General features: G+C 35.7%; 1 protein-coding gene across 1 annotated transcript in view; it reads right to left on the reverse strand.

The window, feature by feature from the left end:
- The window catches only part of ARHGAP15 (Rho GTPase activating protein 15), an 817,445-nt gene that overhangs the window by 697,756 nt on the left and 96,215 nt on the right, over positions 1-23,474 (reverse strand). The window contains exon 4 of the mRNA XM_044669898.1: positions 10,799-10,886. Coding sequence (XP_044525833.1) covers positions 10,799-10,886 — 88 coding nt within the window. The remainder of the gene's footprint in view (positions 1-10,798; positions 10,887-23,474) is intronic.

A 23,474-nucleotide genomic window follows, 5' to 3' on the forward strand; every position in this document is an offset into this window, starting at 1 on the left:
CTCCCTCTCTCTCTCTCTCTCCCCCCCCCCCTCTACCACACCCCCTCATTGCTCTGTTGGTCTTAGTTGTTTATTTTCATCCTTGAGGAAGAAAGCAGCACACATGATCCAAGCAATCCTAGCCCTGTCCAGTATAGAGACTATACTCTAGTATTAGAGAATAGCTCTGTTTTGTTATTAGGAGGGCAAAGTCTGCTGAATACTTTTTCAAATGCAATAGCAGATTCAAAATGCCTATTTTTATTATAATAAATTACTATTTTCTAGATTACATGTCAATGCAATTTTTAAAATATGTTTTCTGATATTTTGTAATCCATATTCTCTTTCACTCTCCCATATCCTTCCCAAGAGGTAAGGTAAGATGATATAGGTTGTGCATATATTATCATATAATACATATTTCCATGTTCATCATAATGTGAAAGAAGACACATATTGCTTACACTAGAAAAGAAATCATAGAGGAAATAAAGCAAAGAACAGTATGTTTCATTTTGCTTTCAGGCTCTGTCCTCTCTGTGGTGGTGGATATACTCTTTTTGCCACAAGTCCCTTTGAGTTGTCCTGGATCCTTGCGTGGTTGATAATAGTTAAATCATTCACAGTTCATCATTATACATTAATGTTGTTATTGTATACAATGTTCTCTTGGTTCTCCTCACTTCACTTTACATCAGTTCATAAAAGTCTTTCCATGATTTTTGTGATCATCTCGTTTGTCATTTCTTAAGGTTCATTAGTATTCCTTTACAATCACTTACCATACTTATTCAGACATTCCTCAATTGCTGGAAATCGCTTCAGTTTCCAGTTCTTTGTCACCACAAAAATCACAGCTATATTTTTGTACTAGGAACTTCTTTCCCCTTATCTTTAATCTATGCGGTACAGATATAAAGTAGTATTTCTGGGTATTTATTCACAGTTTGATGGACTTTGAGGAATGGTTCTAGATCAGTGATGGGCAAACTTTTTAAAGAGGGGGCCAAAGGAAAGAAAATGCTCATCTGTCAGTCTGTTTCTAAGGCAACTCTTGTATTGTATCCAACTCATTGTATTCATCAGAGTAGGAATAAAGTCATACTGCCAGATAGAACATTTCAGGGGACCACATCTGGCCTGCGGGCCATAGTTTGCCCATCACTGTTCTACACTGTTCTTCAGGATGGTTGTATCAGTTCACAGCTCTATCAGCAGTGTTTTAGTGTCCCAATTTTTCTGCATCCCCTCCAACATTGATCATTTTCTTTTTGTTGGTCATGTTAGTCAATCTGATGGGTATGATGTAGTACCTCAGAGTTGTTTTTATTTGCCTTTCCCTAATGAATAGTGATTTGGAGCATTTTCTAATATGACTAGTTTTAATTTCTTTCTCTGAGAATTGCCTGTTCATATCCTTTGACCATTTGTCAGTTGAGAAATATTTTGTATTTTTATAGATCTAAGTTTTCTATATATTTGAGAAATGAAGCCTTTGTCTGAGATATTTGTTATAAATATTTTTTCCAGTTTTTTTTTTTTGCCTTTTAATACTGGTTACATTGCTTTGGTTTGTGCAGAAACATACTATCTCTTATAAATGTATTTCTATTAGTTTGTTTTCCATTTAGTAATATGAAACCTAAAATCAGTCTCAATAATTTGATGGTTTTACTCCTATCAAACTCAATATTTTTAGCCTTGTCCATCTCTCTGTGACTCCATCTGGGTTATTTTTTGTTGGCAAAGATACTGGAGTAGTTTGCCATTTCCTTCTCCAGCTAATTTTTCAAATGAGGAAACTGACTTACCTAGAGCATACAGGTCTTTAAGTGTCGAAAGCCAGATCTGAATTTAGGAAGATGAGGCCTTTTGGCACCAGGTCTTGCACTCTAACCTTTGCACTACCAACCTGCCCCCAAAACTGATCACTCGAGAGGATAAAAATCACTAATCTTCAATAGCCCCAAATGGTTTGGAAGAGAACTATTGAATGTTGGGTATATACATTGTATATATTTTCTGTACATTTTACCTAGATTTTGTTGCTGTTTTTATTATAATCATTAATACTGACATAGTTGTTATACTATGTAGTCTAATTGTGTCTTTACTTTGTATTATTCTGTATATGTATTTTTTGCATTTCTTTATAATTTTATTTGTTATGGTCATATTAATTTTTAAAAAGACATTCTTTTTTTTTTACTTATAGAAGGCCACCTACATTTTAAATAGATGAAGGCATACATGCATAATAGGAGAAGCCGTTTACAGACTGGAATTACTATTATTATGTATCCAAATCCCACTGGATTGGCGGTGGTACAAAATTAGGAAAAAGAAAAAAGAATTTTTTTACAATATGTTTGACATCTTGGTGGTGGTTGGAGAAGCCAGCAATTGGACTTATTCTTCTAATGTAAAATGAAGCAAAAGTCTATTTATTTTGGTAGAATCTATTAAAATATGGCTGCTGAGATGTGCCTTGAGTGAATGTACCCAACACTTACTCTTTTAAACTATTGATACAAAAAGCATTTCCCTTCAGTAAGCAAACTTCCAGAAGGACCAATAACCTAATATAATATACCCAATAGCAAATATTTGCTCAAAAAATACTGAATTTTTGTAGTCATTTTTTAAGCATGCAAGCATATTATATCACATGACCAACTATAATTCAGTTGTACTAGTTTGGCCAAAACGATAAACCTCAGAGACTTAAGCTTTATAATGAAAATAGATCTCTGGGACAGCCTAAGGTGAAGTTTGCTTAGGGATAGTACACTATTATCCATTTATGTAGCATCATATCAATTTCATAGGTTTTCTGGTTATTAAAAGTCATGTAAGATGCAGTATTTATGGTGGTTAATGATCAGATCTGGAGAAAATTATAAAAATCCATCTATACTGTATAATGCAGAGAACTAGACCTCATTTGTATTTATATCAGTTGCTTGATTTAATTTTTGATTAGAAAGAGGTTTTTGTTAATAAAATACAGGAATACATTATCCCTCTCCCCTTGCTTTCCTTCCCTTTCCTCTTCCCCTTAGGTTTTACGTTATCATTTTGTCTAATTATTAGAAATGATGAGGCCATATGGTAGTGCAAACCACAAAAAAGAAGGGAAAAAACCCCTTATGTTTACAATGCAAAAAAAAAACCCCTCCCCCCAGTGATAACTATCTTTTTTTTTCTTGAGACAGGATCTCTTCTGTGAGCATGGATATGAAAAATAAGCTAACTTTTAATGCCTGAATTTCCTGCAATAAGAGGTTGAATAAAGTTGGATGTTACATCTCCAGTTTGTCTCTGTTTTGAAGATATGAAGGTAAGAATAAAAGCATTCTTTTTACAAAGATAAAGAAATGTATTCTCTTTGCAAAGCTAAAGTCTTCCCATATTCACTTTACTCCCAATACTTAATAATTAATGAATAGTTTTCTGATTAAAAGCTATTTTGATCATTTTGCTAAATCAGATCATTTTATGGTCATAAATAAGTTCATTTTGTGATGAAAGTCATACTATAATGAATGAACATTGATTTTATTACATTATTTAAGTAATGCTTGAATTCACTCTTCTTGAAAGTAAACAATATTAAAAAGTAAACAAATTATTTTAATGAGGCTTTTTATATTATTCCTTTTTAGCCTTCAAGGTTATGACAGGATGAATGGTTTCGAAGAGCAAACAGAGCATTAAATGTCTTGAATTTTTTTAAGTTTAAATTAGTATTGTTGACCTACTATTGCTATTTGCTAAAGATTTTTGAGTGTTTTAAAAGGCATAACTTTTAAAATATCTTAACATACATAGTTTATTCTGAACATTATGAGTGCTAAATGAGCTTTCTGGATTGAGTTGAACTCCTAATAAACATCTATAATATTTCTGAAATTATGTGGTATGTTTATTTTTATCAGATATTCTCTATAGCCTTTGATATTGCAGATCAACTTCTTGTCCTGAGTACTCCTCTCTAGGTTCCCATGAAACTGCTTTCTTACTTGGTTCTCTTACCTTTTCAAAACTTCTAACAACTCAGTATCTTTGTTTGACATTCACCTAGGACAGCATTTGCAAACCTTTTAGAGATCATGTGCCCAAACTGCATCTTCAAACTGCCTGTGAACCCCCTGCATTACCTCAGAAAATAGAGGGAGGAAGTGTTTGCACTGGGCTGATGAACAGAGAGGAGGGGCATGTGAACACTATCCCCAGGTGAGGTAGAGAGGGGGAAAGGAGTAGTCCCCTCCAGAATGCTGGGTGTTATGTAAAGGATGGCAACATGGAATCCCACAAGTGTCACATCTTTGCCAATGCTGACTAAGGTCATATTCCCTAACCTTGGTGTCCCTAAAGTTGTCTCAGTCCCTTTTTTCTTTTTTTAGATCCCTTTAGTCTGTCTTAGAATTGATAGTAAATATAAATTCCAAGGCAGAAGAACAATAAAGGCTAGGCAACTAAAGTTAAGTGACTTTCCGAGGGCCACACAATTAGGAAGTGTCTAAAGCCAGATTTAAACCCAGGACTTCCCATCTCAAGGACTGACTCTCCCCACCTAGCTGCCCTGGCCCTTTTTTCTTCTCCTTTAATGATATCAAACTTAGTGAAGTCACATCAACTCCCATGGGTTTGATTATTATCTGTATTATAATATCCCCTAGGGCTTTATCTCTAGTTCTTGTCTCTCTCCTGAGCTCCACTTCATTAGGAATTGTTCATGGGACATCTCAAGCTGAAAAACTCAAGTATCTCAAACTCAATGAATCCAGGCTTAGAACTTGTGATCTTCACTCTTCCCTCACATACATCTAGAACTACCATCAACCATATTTCTCTACAACTAGTGAGGGCACTTTCACACTCCTATCCTTTTGGGTTTCCAACTTTTGTATCATTTTGACTCCTCTCACACATTCTCTTTTGAGGAGTCACATCTTCAAAAACACAGTCCTCTCCCAGAAGTCACATCTCCACTCTCCAAATGAAGTTGTCAGAAGATAAATCATAAAAAATCTCAAGCACCTGTGCAAGACACGGACACTCCAACAATCTAATGAGTACATAGAGATTGACCTAACTTCTCATCTGTTGCCAGACTCTTTCAGCTAAACCTCCAAATTCCTTGCTTAATCCATGCTTGCTGGTTATACTCACTTTCCTCACCCTTGCCACTTCATACTCTTAATCTTTTGCCAGAACAATCCTTCTCCTTGCCCTGTTGATTTGACTCTTTACTAGATGTTTCCATTTGGTTCTGTTGATAGCCTTTTCTACTGGGATGCAAAATGGCAGAATGGATCTGGGTTCAAATTCAATCTAAAAATTTATTATATGACCCCAGGCATATCCTTTTACATCTTTATGCCTCTGTTTCCTCATTTATAGAATGAAAGGGTGCAACATCTACTAAGTTTCTTTCTAATTCTAGATCTATGATCCTATTTTTGCACAACTTTTTGCACAAGCATTTCCCTCACCTTCTTCCATTCATTTAAATCTAGGTTTCCTCTTTCCTTAAATTTACTTTCTTTTATGACTGATTCACTTGGAAAAAAAGCAGAGAACACTCATTCCTATCTCATCATAGCTCAATAGTCTCTCTTCTTTAAAAATGCATACCTTTGTTATACATACTCAAAAATTAGTCAGACAACAAGTATTTAATAAGTAATAACTATGTGCCAGACACTATGAAAAGTCTTGGGGATACAAATACAAACAAAAAAGGAGCAGTCCCTATCTTAAAGGAGACAACACATTCAAGGAAATATAAAAGCGAGAGGAGGTAAGGGGATGATGGCTAAGTCCATAGAATAATGGATGGTTGATCTTTTTCCAAAATAAAAATTCCAAGAAAAATCCACCAATAGGAATAGGAACCTGCACAATTAGAGTCAGGAATGAGCTGAGGCACAGGGACATAGTCTTGACTATGAGTAATGAGTAGTCTGGGAATCTTCTCCAAATTGGAAGACTCCACCAATGGGAGAAAGGGCCTGTAGGAGCAGTCAAGAGGCAATTGAAGCAGGATAATCTACTGACTTCAAAGATAATCAAACATGTGAATGAATCATAGTCCTTTTCTCTACCCTATTCCTAGCCATCATACTTAACAACTTCAATATCTATTTCAGTTCTAAATATAATATCCTATGTTCCCATCCTTTTGACCTCCCAAGCTTCAATGGTTCTACTGCACACTATTGTTCAATCTTAGACACTTCTATCTATGAGAAAGGGAATGAATATGTAGCAAGAAGTGGGTGAAATAACTTAATTTATCCCTTTTTCTTTTAATTTCAGCAAATAATTTCCTCTACTACTTTTGAGAGAGTTCTCATCCATCAATTACTCATTCAACTTACTTTCTTTTCCTCTTTAAAAAATAGGTTTCTTAAATTTTCTTCCTATTTCCAAGTTTGTCCTTTTCCAAGTCTAATGCACTTTAGAAAACATATTTTAAATGTCATTTACTGCTGCAATTTATAGTATATCCTGTTAGTTATTTCCTCTTTTTTAAAAAAATTCAACAATGAAAAAATAAACCATTTAAAAATGAATTTGTTGATACTTTTAATTTTGACCAAATAATCAAACAAATGCCTTGACACAGTATGTTTTCCAAAAAATATATTATCATAAAATATTTTATTATTAATAGAAAGGATCACAAGATCACGGTAGAGTTGAAAGTGACTATCGTAGCCATATAGTATAACCTTATTTTACAAAAAAGGAAACCGAGATCCAGAGAAGTAAAAAGACTTTACAAAGTTATATAAGTAGTAGGTATCAACTATTCTGACCATATGTTCTGAAATGTTTCATCATCTATAAATTGCAGGGCCTGGATTAGTTCATTTCTAGGATGCTAAAGCCAGACATCTTTTGCTCTTACTATAACTAAAATTATTCACCCCTGAGATAAAATCTGTGAAATTCTCCTTGATATGCAATATAACTAGATTTCAGCTTTATAAAATTTTTAACATAGGATACCTGAATAGAGAGATTTGTTCTTGCATTCACACCCTAACCCCAAAGCCATGGCTCTGGGCACATTTAGTCTCTAGGCCTCCTGAACTCTAAAGTTTAAAAATAAAAAGGTAACCAGAAATTTAGGTTCACTGGTCAATTTGGTATATGTTAATCTCTGTTCATGCTTATCTGCAAATTTCTCTATATGGATAGACTAATGTATTCTGTGCAAGTCATTCACACAATAAGGTAATAAATAAACCATTATTAAATGCCAAAGAAACAAAAGGAGGCAAAGGGCATCTCTCCTCTTAAGGAATTTATAGTCCAGTGGGGGAGACATGCCAAGTAACCTATATACAAGACAAATAGGAAATAATTAAAAGAGAAAAAGAACAAATTAAGAGAGATTGGAGAAAGTTTCCTTTAGAAGGTGAAATTTTAATTGTGATTAAAGAGAGCTAGGAAGGCAAGTACTTAAGAGGGAAGAGAAAGAGCATTCCAGGTATGGTCTACAGCCAGAGAAAATGCTGGAGCCTAGAGATGGAGTGTATTCTTACCAGAACAGCCAAGAGGCTAGTGTCACTGGATCTAAGATTACATTAGGGAGAAAATTTAAGAAGACTGAAGGATTAGTACTGAAATTCAGTATTTATTACTCCCAGTAAGTCAATTAATTTATTTGAACCTAAGTTTCCTCATCTGTAAAATGGAGGAAGAGGCATTAGGTAAGATATCCTCTAAAGTCCATTCCAACTCAAAAACTATGATCTTTTGTACATTGGCACCATTTATATTAGTCATTCCAAATACAAAGATTAAAAAAAAATACCTGCCTCAAGGATTTGTCGATTCTATTGGGAAGATATGGCATGTTCAAAAATAAGAAAATACAAGATAATTTGAGGAGGGAGAGAACTCTTTAAGCAATAAAAGAGCAAGAATGCCTTCATGTAAGGAAGAATCCTTAAACTGAGCCTTTAAGAAACGCAGAGGTAAAGTTAAAGTGTCTTCTCAGTAAAAGCTCAAAGATGAGAGAGGAAATATTGAGTTTGGTGAGTTGGGTTGGAACACAAAGTGGAACAGGGTGGGCAGGAATATGATGTAGGTCTGGAAAAGTAGGGAGGATCTGGATTGTGGATGGCTTTAAATGTCAGAATGAAGAGTTTACATTTTATGTTAGGAAAAAGACTAATAGGACAATAAGGTCAGCACAGCACATGAATACATATTTCCTAGTGTAGAGGGCGACTGGTGGTCATTTTCTTGGACTGTTGTCTATTAGCATATTTTCTCTTCTTTGAATGCCTAGATTAGCTCAGTTCCCACCTAGCATTCAAGCACCTCAACTGCCCCAATGGACTGAACCAAGCACATTTGGGATATCTCAACATGTGCATAACTTTTACATTTTTCAGTCCCATTCTATCATCAGTCATGAACAGTTTCAAATGGCTTCTTGGATGAAAGGGAGGAATTCCTAGGAGCCCCCTCACCCCAACACAATGAAACATGTGCGAGCATGTGTTAAGTGGGTAAGAACAAAAATTCCAAAAGTTTATCATAAAACTCTTTCAAAATAAACCACATTATCTTTAATCAACGCTTGGCAATCAGCATATCATCTCTTTGAGAAAGGGCTTGGTCAATGTGGTCAATCCCACTAACGCACTAATACTCACTTAGAGTCAGATCCAAGAACAGAACTAGTAAGACAATTCAGGCTTTATAAACAAAAGCTCTTAACTCTCATCTCTATTACCATAGTGCACATTTGGTTCCTGCCCTAAATTCCCTTTGAAGACAATGAGTGCCTGGAAAAAAATAAATAAATAAGGGCACTGAAAACAGAGCCAGGAGTACTGTGTTAGTACTGCCAAGATATGTTTACCATTTCTACTTTTTTCTTCTAAAAGTCAAAGAGTTTGTGATTTTTGCAACAGTTCTGAAGACTCAATTACCTCTGAACTGAAGAAACCTAATTAGTGAGTTGGATTTTTAAATATTCTGCATAACCTAAAATGGAGTTTTCTCCCACCTGGATAAAATTAAGCAGTTGATAAGTGCATCTCCTGGTAAGAGAGATTTAAGGGGGGAGAAAATAAACTAAACCAAATGCTTTAATTTGGAACCTAATCTCTCCCATTAGCCCAGCACATTCATATAAACTCAGCTCCAACAGTATTCTTCTCACTCAGCAGGACAAAGATGATCTTCTCAGCAGCAAAGCAAGAGCAATGCAAACAATTTCCCTTCATTTCCCCACCTCCCCCATCAAGATTCATCCAAAGAAAGAACCAAGAGGGTGGCATTCCAATAGGCGTGTGTGTGTGTGTGTGTGTGTGTGTGTGTGTGTGTGTGTGTGTGTGTTCCCCCTGTTCCACATTGCCCTTAAGGTTACTTCATTCCCTTAAAAGAGATTATCTTAAACTTACCCTGGCCAAAAAAAAAAACAAAAACAGAAAAAAAAACCATGACACATTTCTGCAACAGTCAAAAGTAGCTCACTACAAAAGACTCAAGTATATTTAATTTATTCATAATTAATTTCCTGATTGGACCACATCAAAACTCTGAAACCAGCTGGCCACTTGGGGATAAAGGGCTATTGCAATTATCAGAACAAACCAAATGCCACCTTTTGTTCTTCCTCCAATCTCCTCCTTTAATGAATATCCCTTAGTGAAAGATTTTATGTTTCACATTTAAAGAGGATTACATAGGAAACATGACTCATGGCTGGAGAGCAGAGAACTCTCCAGCATTTCGTTACCTGCCAAATATAAATTAGGTTATTGTTTTTGACTCCTGCCAGGCATGCACCTTTCCCAGCTACCCATCACTTCAACATGGTATGGCAGGCTAGCTCCGGTCTTGGGAGCCATTCACAATTAGATGCTGTCAAATATGTCCTTGGTCCTTCTGCAGTAGCATACTCTCAATAACTTCCTTTGTATTTAAGATACTGTATAGGAGTTTGCTAGACACAGCTACCCTGTGATAGCACTGAAGGGGTATGTTCCATTACCCTTCATGTTCTGACTCAAAATCCTAAAGACAGACATCTGTGGCCTCTCCTCCAGGTACGATTCCGAGGCAATACGAATTTCACTTTTTAGTAGCTATTGGTTACAGGAATTATATTAGTTGTATCAGATGGAATCATAAGAAATACTCAGCCAGGTCAGCTGGATATGGTGAGTGTCACACATAGACTAAGATAAAAAATCACTTTGCTAACTTACAGTGTTTCCCCACTGGTACACCCTATATTAAGGTACCATTTATAAACAGTTGATTATTATTTATTAATGTGTGAAGCTCTTTATTGCATGCTGGATAACAACTTAAATTCATGTATTAAAGATGCACATACATGGTTTAATACGATTTACGTCTCATAATATTCTTTACAACAGCTTCTCATAGCCTCATCCATTAAGCATTTATTACTAATGCATTTTATAACATACTTTATAATACATTATTTGAGCAAGTAGGTGCATTTAGCGATCATTTCATAAATAAGAATAAAGCATTTATAAATGGCACCTCAATTTAAAGTGTTACCTTCACATTACCAGATAGCCACTCACCATTCATCTTGCTTTGGAATTATTCTCCAAATGCATCACTTAATAAAACAGACACTAAGTTCCATTCCCTCTTCATCTGATTAAAACTTTATTGAGTCATTTCCTGAATCTATTTTCAAAATGTTGGAGGCTTGAAGGCATGGTGAGATTTTTGATGATATAAAACTTAAATTCAATAATATTTCTGAAGAGATGAGAGCAGTGAAGAGATAACTACTTACCAGATTAGAATGAGCTTGTTGCTTAGACTCTTTGTAGAATTCTATTTTCCGATTAGAAAGGACAATCCAGGAAGTAGACCAGTTTTTCCTTCAAAAAATAAAAGCAAAATAAGTTTATAAACTGAATAAGTCATATCATAATTGTAACTCTATGAACTTTGGAGACTGGGTACAAATTGTTAAAGGAAAATTTTATCCAGCTCTTCAAGATGTTATATATTAAGTACTGATTAGTACATATTCAAAAGCCACATTGGAAATAGGAAAAATATTCCATACTAATAAAAACTTGGGTGCTATCTACTCTGTGAAAGCTCATCTTCCCTTGTAGATGAAAGTGACTTTTTCCTCCTCGGATTTTTAAATAGTACTTTGCACTTTCCATAACCCTTTATTTAACTCTTCCTTGTATCATACATATTGGTTCCCTCTTATTATATAGTAAGAACTTTGAAAACACATAGTATTTATTGAATGCATGACTACAAAGTATTCTTTTCTAGGGATTTTTTCCTTTAAATGACAAAGAAGTTTAATTCTTGAATCTTCCTAAAATCTTGATTTACTACTAGAAATATCACTTATATAAATAAGAAAAAAAAAAACAAATCCAGCATGATCAAGTTTTCACAGTAAGGCAAAGGATAGAAATATGTCAGAAACTTTAGCTGTCCTATTAAGTCTGCTCATTGGATAATAAGATTCAGACTATAAGTCATAATAAAAATAGGACCTTAATTTTTAAATAAAGTTTTATTTGTGGTTAAAGTAGGGTTTTAAGGACAGAGGTCTTGGAGAGTACAAAGAGTTTCTCTCAAAAAAGCATATAGTGACAAGAAATAATCTATCTCTCCATCAATCAAAAGTACTGAATGTATAGGCTGAATTTAAAAAGGAGATGATTCCCAGATCAATCCTGCCTGTTAATTTGGTGATCAAGAGCAATATTATTCTTACAATTCATGGAATTAATCCTGAAAGAAGAGAACTTCACAACCATTTAGTTCACTCTGTCCTCCTCCTCCCCACTCCTTTTCAAGGATGAGGAAACTGAGGCCAAAAGTCAGATAGTCAGTTCATATCAGAGTCAGGATGAGAGATGAGGTAACTTAATTACTAACCCAATGCTATTCCTAATACATCATATTTTCTCATTTTAGGATCATAAAATGGAGATTTAGTTCGCACAAACAAAAAAGAAGTTTATGAAAATTATTTTAGGTGACCCCCCCAGGAAAATCTACAAAATATTTTTGCAATTCAGTTTTACAACAACATTCTACCTTCATTTCCTCTTTTTTTTTAATTTAAACTTACTGGCTTGATTGAACACATATTGGTTCAATAAGGGTAATCTTTTCAAAAGGAAATTGGCTCTTGAATTTTTCAAACTGTAAAATTGGGTTAAAACTTCAAGAACTATACGTGTTTTAGGCATTTGTTACACACAATTTATATGAACTACATAGTCTTTAACCCATTTGAAGTCAATTTTTTTCTGCCTCTCCTTATTTCTGGACTTGAAATTATTCTCCTCCTGTATCAAAACTAATTTGAGTGTCCTTTGCATCATGCTCCATGCTGAAAAGCCCAATGCACTCAACATTATTGCTACAGATGACCATCTAATGGCCTGTTGTGACTGATTCAGGGTAAATTCTTCTGCTCTGTGGTGGAAGCAGCAGGATAAGCTCCCAAGGCACCATCAGGATCTGAGACCAACTCTCCATTGATGACTTTTGTGAGAAAGTGGTTGCTTTGGATTATGGGCAGTGAGAGCTTTCAATACTTAAAATGACTCTTTCATATATGCTTTTTGTCTGCTTTGGACCAACCCCTATGTTTAAATATTGTGTCACATGATTTGTGCTGACTTAAGGGAGAATTGGTAAAAAGAGGGACTCATATGTTGTAGATTCCATTAGAAGGGTATGCCTTGAGTATATACCATGGTCTTGGCAGCAGCCAATGAAAGGAAGGCTTTGCTACTTTGTGGTATCACAGAAAGAAGGACATAGAGAGACAACCAAATAGAAAAGGAGTTGAAAGACTGTTTTATTTTCTCTTGTTTTCATTGCTCTGCATTTCATGACTATAAGTTAACAGGCCATTTTTAGAAATACTGATTTGTGCTTTGGGATGTTTTTTTAGCTTGAACCTTTTAGTTTAAGTTTAGAGAGTTACAGCATGAGAGTCTCTCCCATTATCAGCACTAGCTAAAATATCTTATACATTTGTCAGAGTTCAGTACACCTTAAAAAAATCTCAAGTTCTAAAATTTAAAAGATGAGTAAGTTTATAAGGCTTTTGTGTACAGCTTAAATTCAATTCAAATTAAATTATTTTTAACATTCCTGCTGAGTAATTATCTGCACATTTAAGGCACTGAATAGGTGATACAAAAAGGAACAAGACCAAGATCAGGAAGTCCATCCCCATCAGAAACTTACAATTTAGTAGGTATAGGTAAGACAAGTACCCAAATAACCATAATACATTGAAGAAAATCATAAGTATTTAAAAGAAATGTAAAAACTGCTATGAAAGTCTCAGGAAGAAGATATTACATCCTTTGAGTGGTTTCAAGGGGAGCTTCATGGAAGAGAAGACACTTGAACTAGGTCTTAAAGGTTGAGTAGGGTTTCAACTGGTAGATATGAGAGAATTCTAAGGGACAAGAATAAACACTATTAGAATAATGAAAAAGAAGTGGAGAATCATAGGTTGTGCTTGGGAAACAATAAATAATACAGTATAGCTTTATAGTTGGGTACATTTGAGAAAGTAGTAGAATGTGATAACTTGATTGTTGTAGGGCAATCCTTTGCCTCTTTCTGACAAAAGTGGTCCATATCTCCTACTCTCACTGGGACCTTCAAGCTCACATTTTTCCTCCCAAACCCTAATTTCTGGGCATGTTCTTACTAAGGATATTAAGACCATTTATAATAAATTATCTCAGCTCTCTTCTTTAAGTCTCTCATTCTTCTAACCCATCACAGAAATGGGATTCCTTTAATCTTACCATCTGTATCCTTAAACTCACTCTTACCTCTTTCCCCAGTAACCTTACTCCATCATTCATTCCCTTCCTGTGATAAGAGCTAAGGATACAAATAGGAAAAAGAGATAATCCTTGCCCTCAGAGAGCTTATAGTTTAATGGGAGAAGACAACACAGAAAAGGAAGCTGAAAATGATGAGAGGGGAGTCACTAAGGGGTTACTAGCAAAGAGACATGTTCTGTGGAATGGAAGCCAAGTAGAGTTACTGATGGTGAATATAGTTATCAGAAAGGTTTGGAGCCCTGGAAGATTTAGAAGGAGTTTAGTGCTCCACTCTCTAGCCTTCCAGTTAGAGAGAAGAGGCAACTAAAATTAAGTTAAGAAGTTCTAGATCAGTGATGATGAACCTTTTAGAGCTCCACCCCAACCCCCAGACACTGAGTACCATGCCCTCCCTCCTTCTTTCCCTCCTTGCCCCAGACAGGGGAAGGAGGAAGCACTCCAATTGGGCTGCTGGGCAGGGGGTGGCAGGTGATGAGAGATGCATGTGGAGAGGGGGAGGAGAGTGGCTCGAGTGCTCTGCTCCCCTCCAGCTATATCACACTATGAACTCTCTGCTCCCTCAAACCTAGCTCCTCTCTAGCTCTACTATGGGAATCGCCTTCACCACAGACTCAATAGGCTGCCATCAGCATCACCCCCTTACATGACATGTGAGCCCCCAGCACCTCAACCTGCCAGGGCAGGAGGGAAGTGAGGCATATGGAGAGGGGGAGAGGAACAGCTCCACCCTGAGTCCATCTGGTTTTCTAGTAAAAAACTCTGGTAGTCGACTGCAGGCATGTGCACAGAGAGGGCTCTGCATACCTTTTTTGGCACACATACCATAGATTCATTATCATGGGTCTAGTCTAGAGCCTTGTTGGTGAAGCTATGGAGGTTTTCCTTTTCCACAGGGCCTGAACATATTTTTTGCATGCCCTGCCCCTCCGTCTAACCACCCAATATGAACACTTCCTCCCTTTGCTCTCTGGGGTAATGTGTGGGGCTCAATGGCAGCTTGAAGTTGCACTTTGGGTATGCAATCTTGAAAACATTTGCCAATGCTGCCCTAGAGTATCCACACCTTTCCATACATCTTTAGTTTCTCCCTCTCTCTGGATTCTTTTTCCTTGGCCTACAAATATGCTCAGATCCTCTCCATTCTTTTTTTAAAAACCATTTCTTTCCTCTGCTATTCCTTTAAGCATACTTCCTTTAAGCATACTATCTTCTCATTTCTTTTTACCTCTTCACTAATGAACTTCTGGGATAAATATGCCTCTTGCACTATCTTATCATTCCCCATTCACTCCTTCCTCTAACACTTATAATCTCACTTTTCCCTTCACTGTTCTATTTAAACATTTCTTTCCAAGGTCAATAATGACCTTTTCCTTCCCCTCTCTTTAAACCTAATGTTCTTTTTTCTGCCCTCATCTTTCTTTATTGGTGACCATACCTCCTTCTTTGGTGTTCTATTCTTTTGGTTTCTGTGACACTGCACCTTTAAGGTTCTTCTCTTGCTTTCCTTTTTAACCAATTCTTCTCAGAATTCTTGAGACTCCCCTCTACTCATATCTTAAATGTGTGTACTTCCAAAGGTTCATTTCTTGGCTTTCTTCTCTTGGCTTTCTGTTTTATTTACTGGACTCTATCTCTCATTCTTCCATATGACTTCTGCCTTTTTCTGACATTAAAATCTCTTCACAACCTGTTCTTCTTACCTTTCCAGTTTTCTTATTCTTAACTCCCTTTTGGGCCCATCAAATGGTAGATGGTTAATAAATACTTGTTGATTGATACGGATAGTTCTCCAATATCTGTCTTTGTCTCCAAATCTCCATAGCCTTGAAACTGTATTTCCAACTGCTTGCTACTTGAAACGTAACTGATTTCTCAAACAACATCTAGGAAAAATGTCACCTTGCTTCCCTTTATGAGCTGCTTCTTCTCCTAGAAATTTCATTTTTGTTGAAGGTACATCATTACTATTCTCTCAGTAAACCAGATTATAGTTTACTGATAAAAGTTTTGGACTTGGAATCAGGAGGACATGAGTTCAAATCCAGCATCAGACATTTATGAGCTATGGGACCCTGGGCAAGTCTTTTAACATTATTTGTCTCAGTATCTCATCTGTAAAATGAGCTAGAGAAGGATATAACAAATCACTCTGTTATCTTTGTCAAGAAATTCCCAAATTGTGTCACAAAGAATGAGACAAGAATGAAACAATTGAACAACAACAAAAATTGTCTTAAATGTTGAGTCAGTTTTGACTTTGCTCTCTCCCATTCAAATGGCTGCCAAGCCCTGACTATTATTTTTCTGAAAAATCATTTCCATCTGTCATTTTATTTTAATTTCCACTACAATCTCTTTAATTCAGGCTCTCATTCCCTCTTGCATGCATTGCTGTAATAGCCTCCACAGTATAGATTGTTGCCTCCAGTTTATTTTTCTCTAATCTCTACACATCCCTGCCAAATGATCTACCTAAGGCATTACTATGATTATATCAATTCTCTACAAGAACAGAAGACTTCAGTGGCTCTTCATTGTATCATCCAATTCAAAGCCCTTGGTTGTTTAGTCTGTCCTCTGTAGCACAAGTTCATAAAATTATTTTTCATATTTTTGATATGTATGAGGAAAATTGAAATATTTTTTATTTCTTTTCTAATTTTTCCTCCCCAAATTTTCCTTGACTGTAATAAATTTCTGCCACTAACTTTATATCTGGAAGGGCCTTCTTTTCTTCTAGAAAAGAAACTCAATTGCCATCTTCCCTATGAAATCTTTTCTGAATTCTCCAGCTAAAAATGGTATTCTCTTTCAATTTTTTCATAGTGCATAGTCTGGGTCTCTCACCAGAACTTATTGTACTGAAGAAGAAACTCAATACTTCCTAAGGAAGATCACTCCATGTTTTGTTGTTGTTGCTGAGTCATTTTAATCCTGTCTGACTCTTTGTGACTCCATTTGGAATTTTCTTGGCAAATATGCTGGAATGATTTGTCATTTCCTTTTCGGAATCAGACTCCTAAGTGACTTGCCCAGGGTCCTATAGCTAGTAAGTGTCTGAGTTTAGATTTGAGCTCAACATTTCCTAACTCCAGACCAGGCACTTTATCCACTGTACCACCTATCTGTCCCCATTCCATGTTGGGATAACATTAATTGTTAGAAAATTATTTTAAATTAAGTTCCTCCTCATATCACTTGCATATATAAATCCTATGATCTGCCAAGCAGAATGAATAAAGTCTTGTTTCCTTAATGTCTCAAATATTGAAAATCTCCCTAAGTCTTTTCTTCTTTAGAATAAATGATCCCAGTTTCTCAAATAATCATATTTTCTCAATAATCATGATTTTCAGTCCCTTTGCAATCTTGGTCATGTTCCTATTTGTCAATATATCTCTCCTAAAATGGGATGTTCAGACCTAAATAAAACAGTCCAGATGTAGTCTGCCCAGAGAAGAAAACAATGAGACCCATCAGCACCCCTTGTTCTAGTCACTATTGATGTAGTCTAAAATTAAATAAATCTATCTTAATTCCTTCTAGATAAAACTTTAGGTTTCAGGCACTGGAAGTCACAATGGCCCATCCCGAGTTGATTTTTGTCTTGAGTGCTCAACATATTTATTACCTTCCTATCCTCTAATTCAGTGGTTCCCAAACTTTTTTGGCCTACCGCCCCCTTTCCAGAAAAAAATATTACTTAGCCCCCTGGAAATTAATTTTTTAAAAATTTTAATAGCAATTAATAGGAAAGATAAATGCACCTGTGGCCATAACCACCCTTCCTGGATTGCTGCAGCACCCACCAGGGGGCAGTAGCGCCCACTTTGGGAATTACTGCTCTAGTTCAATAATATACTTTCCACTTGCCTTCAATGTCTGAATAGCATTTGTATCTATCAATGCACAAGTTTTCTCAGAATACCTACTATGTAGTAGGTACTCTGCTAGGTGCAATGAGACATAGAGGGAAGTATTAAACCCAGTCTCTTCTGTAAAGACGCTGATTGGAAACCTTTTTCTCATTAAAGAAATGCTACATGCTTAGCTTGATCAAAGTATTCTGAAACCCTCATATTAAATCCAGTTAGGTTTATTGATCTATGGCTATCTAGAGTTAAGCTTTTACTTTGAGAGCAGACAATATTATGATTTTGTTACTGAGAATGTTCCTGGACATACCTTAAGTAGGCAAAAGTGAGTTATGAGTGCTAATTTCTTTCTCTCTTTGAAACTCCCATACATACTGTAAAAGGGAATATGTGACATCAGAAAGGTCAGGCTACTTCTCAGAAACCAATTGGAGACATTTTCAATATCATATTCAAATAAGTAGGTAGCAGTTCAGAGGGGTTGGAGCCAAGATGGTGGAGTAGAAGTAGGGAAGCTCAAAACCACCATGAGAATCCTTTCTTAACAATCTTAAAGTAATACCACAAAAAAAAAAAAAAAAATACAGGAGTGAAAGAACCAAATAAGTAGGTAACAGAACTAGAGACCAGAATTCTCTACACATTCAGAAAATCTTCTTTGGATTAGGAAATGTTGTTTTTAATTCAAATTTGGTTTAAATACAAGATTCATTAGGTAAAAAAATCAAATCAATTTAGTCAACTGAAAATGGATAAATAAATAAATCCTTACCAAGAAAATCACTATCAATCACTTAATCAGGTGTGTGGAGTGGAGAGGAGGACTTATTTCATCTAAAATAAAATGCTTACAGATGTCTTACAAAAATTAGCTAGGGCTGAACTGATTCAGGGAAATTTAGAGAAGAAATCTATTTCTAGCCTTGTAGAAATTCTTTGCATTCTACGAAATGGACACCAGATGGCAGCACATTATAACACCAACATTGATCACATTTGCTCTTCCAAAGGAAGCTGAATGGAAGATGGTCCTTAGAACATATTCATTTCTTGTGCACTGAATGCTTTACTTTTTTCCTTGTTAAATAAAAGAACATTTTAAAAATTCTTTCATTGCTATTGCTATTAGTGCCACCATAACCACTTCTCCTTGTATAAGAAATGATAGAGCCACAAATCAAAAAGGCAAGGGTGGGGGAAATGAATATATTTTGGACACTGAGGAAATTTACTTCTATTTGTTAATTATCTGACTCAGGCTTGTTGACTCTTAGTCTTGCCATTAAATCACAGTTATGGGTGGAGAAGCAATATTCTCTGAAATTTTCTTTAAATATTTAATTTAAATTAATGTATTATTATTAATTTATTATAATTAAATTAAATTATAAAATTAAATTAAATATTTAATTTGAATACTTAAATAAATAAAAAAATATTCTTTAAAAGCAATTGGGCATCATTGCCTTTCTTACCTTCTAGTCAATATTGAAGACCTGGGAATTTATCTTTTCAATATACTCCTGACTGCTTTGGCATCCCATAATTCATTATTATTAAGTACCTTGAGAAGAAAAACTTTTTGCAATAGTTTATACAATGATTTATCTCTTCCTTCGTGGTGTATCCGATGTAGAAATCTCATAAAGACAAGTGGAATCCCAAAGCATGAGATGGTAAATACAAATATCGAGAAGTACTTTGTAAAAGTCAGACTTCTCCAAACTCTCTGAAATATCTCCCTTCAATCCTTTCTTTTATTTTTTTTTCTTTCTGAACTACAAAACAGCAGACAGGGTTATAGATGACATTGCCTGAACTCCTGCCCCAAGATATCACCCTAAAGCTAACTCACTATTTGGTGAATCCCTCTGTCAAACTCCTCTGTCATAAGAAAACTCCATCTTGCCACAATAACTCTCCACAATGGCTCAACATCTAGCCTGGTCCACCTCTACTGTGTCTGCTTGGCAGCTACTTGGTTATCCTCTTTTCCTCTCTCTTATATTCCTGCTTTGCAGCTTCCTATTATGTTCCCTGTCACTCACTTATAGAGACGTCTATAAGCCACAGTTGTAGACTATATATTTTTTTCTCTTTTTAAACTCTTACCTTCTGCCTTTGAATTGATAATTAGTATCATTTCTAAGGCATAAGAATTGTAAGGACTAGGCAATTTGGGTTAAATGACTTGCACAGGGTCACACAGTTAGGAAGTGTCTGGGGCCCAGATTCGAACTGACAAACTCCCATCTCTAAGCATGGGGCTTGATCCACTGAGCCACCTAGCTAGCCCTTGTAGACTATATTTTAAAAAATGAATATAAATGTGTCTTGAGAGAAATTGAACTAGCATCTGAGAGAACTAAGAAAGCTTTCATGAAGAATGTGGGACTTGAGCTGATTCTTGAAGACATGCCAAATAGTAGAGGTGAAAAGGGAATACATTCCAAAAAATGTGGGCAGTCAACGAAAAAGCATAGAAATGGGAGATGGAGTGATGAATGTGCAGAATATTGGGTATAAGAAGTCTGGAAGGGCAGGAAGGGTCTAGGTTTTAAAGATTTTTAAATATCCAACAGGAGTTCATATTTTATCCTTGAGTTAATAGAGAATTCCTATATCTTACTGAGCCAGAGATTCATTTGACTAGAAATTGTGCTTAAGAAATGGCAAATTACCACATATTAAGAGGATAGATAGGAGGGATGATAGACTTGAGGAAAGTAGACCAAAAAGAGAGATATTCTAATAGTCAAGGTAAGTAGCAGTGAGAGCCTGAACTTTAGTTTGTCCCTCCCCACAGTGGAGAAGAGTAGACATACATGAGAGACGTTGTGGAGATCAAAATGATAAAGATTTTATTTAAAATGATTGAATATGTGGGGTGTTTTGAGAGTTTGGAATTGAAGGTACCACTGAGGTTGTGAGTAAGGGTGGAAAAAGGATGATGCCCTCAACAAAAATAGGGCTATTTAGCAAAGGAAGGGAGGAGGTAATGTGTTCTGTTTTAGATATATTTTATGTGTGATGTACCTGTTGGTATATACCAGTGATGGGCAAACTACTGCCCGAGGGCCAGATGTGGCCCCCTGAAATGTTCTATCTGGCTGTGTGACAGTATTCCTGAAATACAATGAGTAGGATACAATACAATGAAACTTTTGAAAGAGTTCCCTTAGAAACAGACTGACAGATGAGCATTTCCTTTCCTTTGGCCCCCTCTTTAAAAAGTTTGCCCATCACTGGTATATACCATTCTTAGGGGGTCAGATTGGGTAATTATCCTAAAAATCCACAGTTTAAATCTTTTAAAGTAATTTTAGGAAAAGAAAATGCTAACACCCTGGGCCAGGAAAGTGGATCTTCAGGAGAAGATGTTATAAGGATGCTTGCAGAAATCACACACTACCTCAATAGATCTGGAGTGAACCTTTGGATTTAATAAATTGAACTGAAGGGGGCTGAACCTATCATTTATCTGACTGTAAACTTTTATGCCAATGGGGAGTGCCCTTTTATTCCCAGGATTGTTGTAATTATCTCTATGTAATATACAATATTTTATACCCTCTTGTGAGAGAATCTTAAATGTATAGACTACAGATAAGGAATGATTCATTGGGGAGACTTGACATGTTAATCTCCTGGTGAACTAAGTGGTAGGCTTTAACATGCTAGTCTTCCAAAGAACCAGAGGGGGGATTTTGTGAGGAAAAATAGCTCCACCTACCTTCCCAGCATCCACCACAGTCTAAACAGCTATTATCAATATAGGCTAGATGTCTGGGATCATACTAAAAGTCTCCAGTACCCTGATGACAGTTGTCAGTTGTTGTGTGCAGATGCAAAGCATGGAATCCCTGCAAAGGTACAGGGATAGCCTCACCCAGAATTCCAGGGGACCCCCAGTATGGAGGGTGGAGCCAGGAAAATAATCAATGTTTTTTTCTTCCTGTTAGTGCTGGTAGGAACTTCTGCAGGATAAGCAGTCAAATGGGGAAGCAAGATTAGGGTAAAACTTTTCTAAGCAATCTACCTTCTCTTTCTCTTTTTTTATTCTTATCTCCTATTCTTTTCTGATTATTAAAATTATTATTTATCCAACTGAGTATGTATCTTTTTCCTTCTTTGAGCCAATTTCTTATTAGAATAAGGTTCAAGCACTCCCCTCTACTTCTCCCACATCATTCTCATGCATAAAAACCCTTTTTGCTTTTCTTTTATGTGAGATAATTTGCTCAATTCTACCTCTCCATTAACCCTTCTCCCAGTGCATTCTTTAGATATCACATCATATTCAACTCATACCCCTGCCCTCTTTATATATATATATATATATATATATATATATATATATATATATATATACTCCTTCTAACTGCCCTAATATTGGTAAAGTTCTTAGGAATTATAAAAATCATCTTTTTATGAAGGGATTTAACCATTTAACCTTAATGAATCCCTTATAATTTCTCTATCCCATTTACCTTTTTTTATGCCTCTCTTGATTCTTGTATCTGAAAGTCAAATTTCTATTCAGCCCTTGTCTTTTTTATCAGAAATGCTTGAAAGCTCTCTATTTCATCGAATGTTCATTCACACCTCCCACCCCACCCCAAGGATCATACTTGGTTTTGCTGGATATCTGATTCTTTGTTGAAATCCTAGTTCTTTACTTTCAGGAATATTATATTCCATTCCCTCTTGTCTTTTAAGGAGAAGCTGTTCAATCTTGTGCTATCCTGATTGTTGTTCAATGATATTTGGATTGTTTGTTTTGAGATTATTGAAATATTTCTCCTAGACATGAGAAATCTGGAATCGAACTATTAATATTAATGGAAGTTCTCATTTTGAAATATTTTTCAGGAGAAAGCAGTAGATGTTTTTCAATATTTTTTTACCTTTTGGTTGTAGAATATTAGGGCAATTTTCCTTGATTATTTCTTGAAAGATGATATCTTAACTCTTTTTTTGACAATGCCTTTCATGTAGTCAAGTAATTCTTAAGCCATCTCTCCTGGATCTATTTTCCAGATCAGTTGTTTTTCCTATGAGATATTTTAAATTTTCTATTCTTTTATTCATTCTTTTGACTTTGTTTTACCTTTTCTTGATGCCTTCTTGAGTTTTTAATGAATTATTTTTTAGGGAATTATTTGCCTAGAGATGGGAGTTTGTCAGTTCAAATCTGGGCCCCAGACACTTCCTAACTGTGTGACCCTGTGCAAGTCATTTAACCCAAATTGCCTAGTCCTTACCATTCTTATGCCTTGGAAACAGTACTAAGTATCATTTGGTCTGAAAAATTGTTATACCCCTATCCTTTTTTATAGGATCTTCCCCTCCAGAATTCATTTTGAGTTATTATATCAAAGTTGTTTGGAGAGGGCAATTTGGGAGAGATCAAGAGAATCCATGGCCCTTCTCTGCCATCTCAGCTCTGCCTCCTTCATATAGTCCTTTTTTCCTCTGATTTCCAGTATAATGTTTCCATCTATCCCAAGTGATAATCCTTTTCCTTGTTTGTAGGCTTTTCTCTCTAGGCTTACCCAATTTGAAATTTCAGTAATTCTGACAAATATTCCTTCAGAATTGTACTTTTGCTCTTTTTAAAATTCTTATTTGGTTGCCCCTTCTCTACATGTCATTTAAAATCAAAATTGCTTGGTGACTCCCCTTTGCATGCACATATATTTCTTCGCAGATCTTCTATTTTTCCTCAATT

The sequence above is a fragment of the Gracilinanus agilis genome, chromosome 3 (genome assembly GCF_016433145.1).
Source record: "Gracilinanus agilis isolate LMUSP501 chromosome 3, AgileGrace, whole genome shotgun sequence".
In the NCBI taxonomy this organism is placed as follows: domain Eukaryota; kingdom Metazoa; phylum Chordata; class Mammalia; order Didelphimorphia; family Didelphidae; genus Gracilinanus; species Gracilinanus agilis.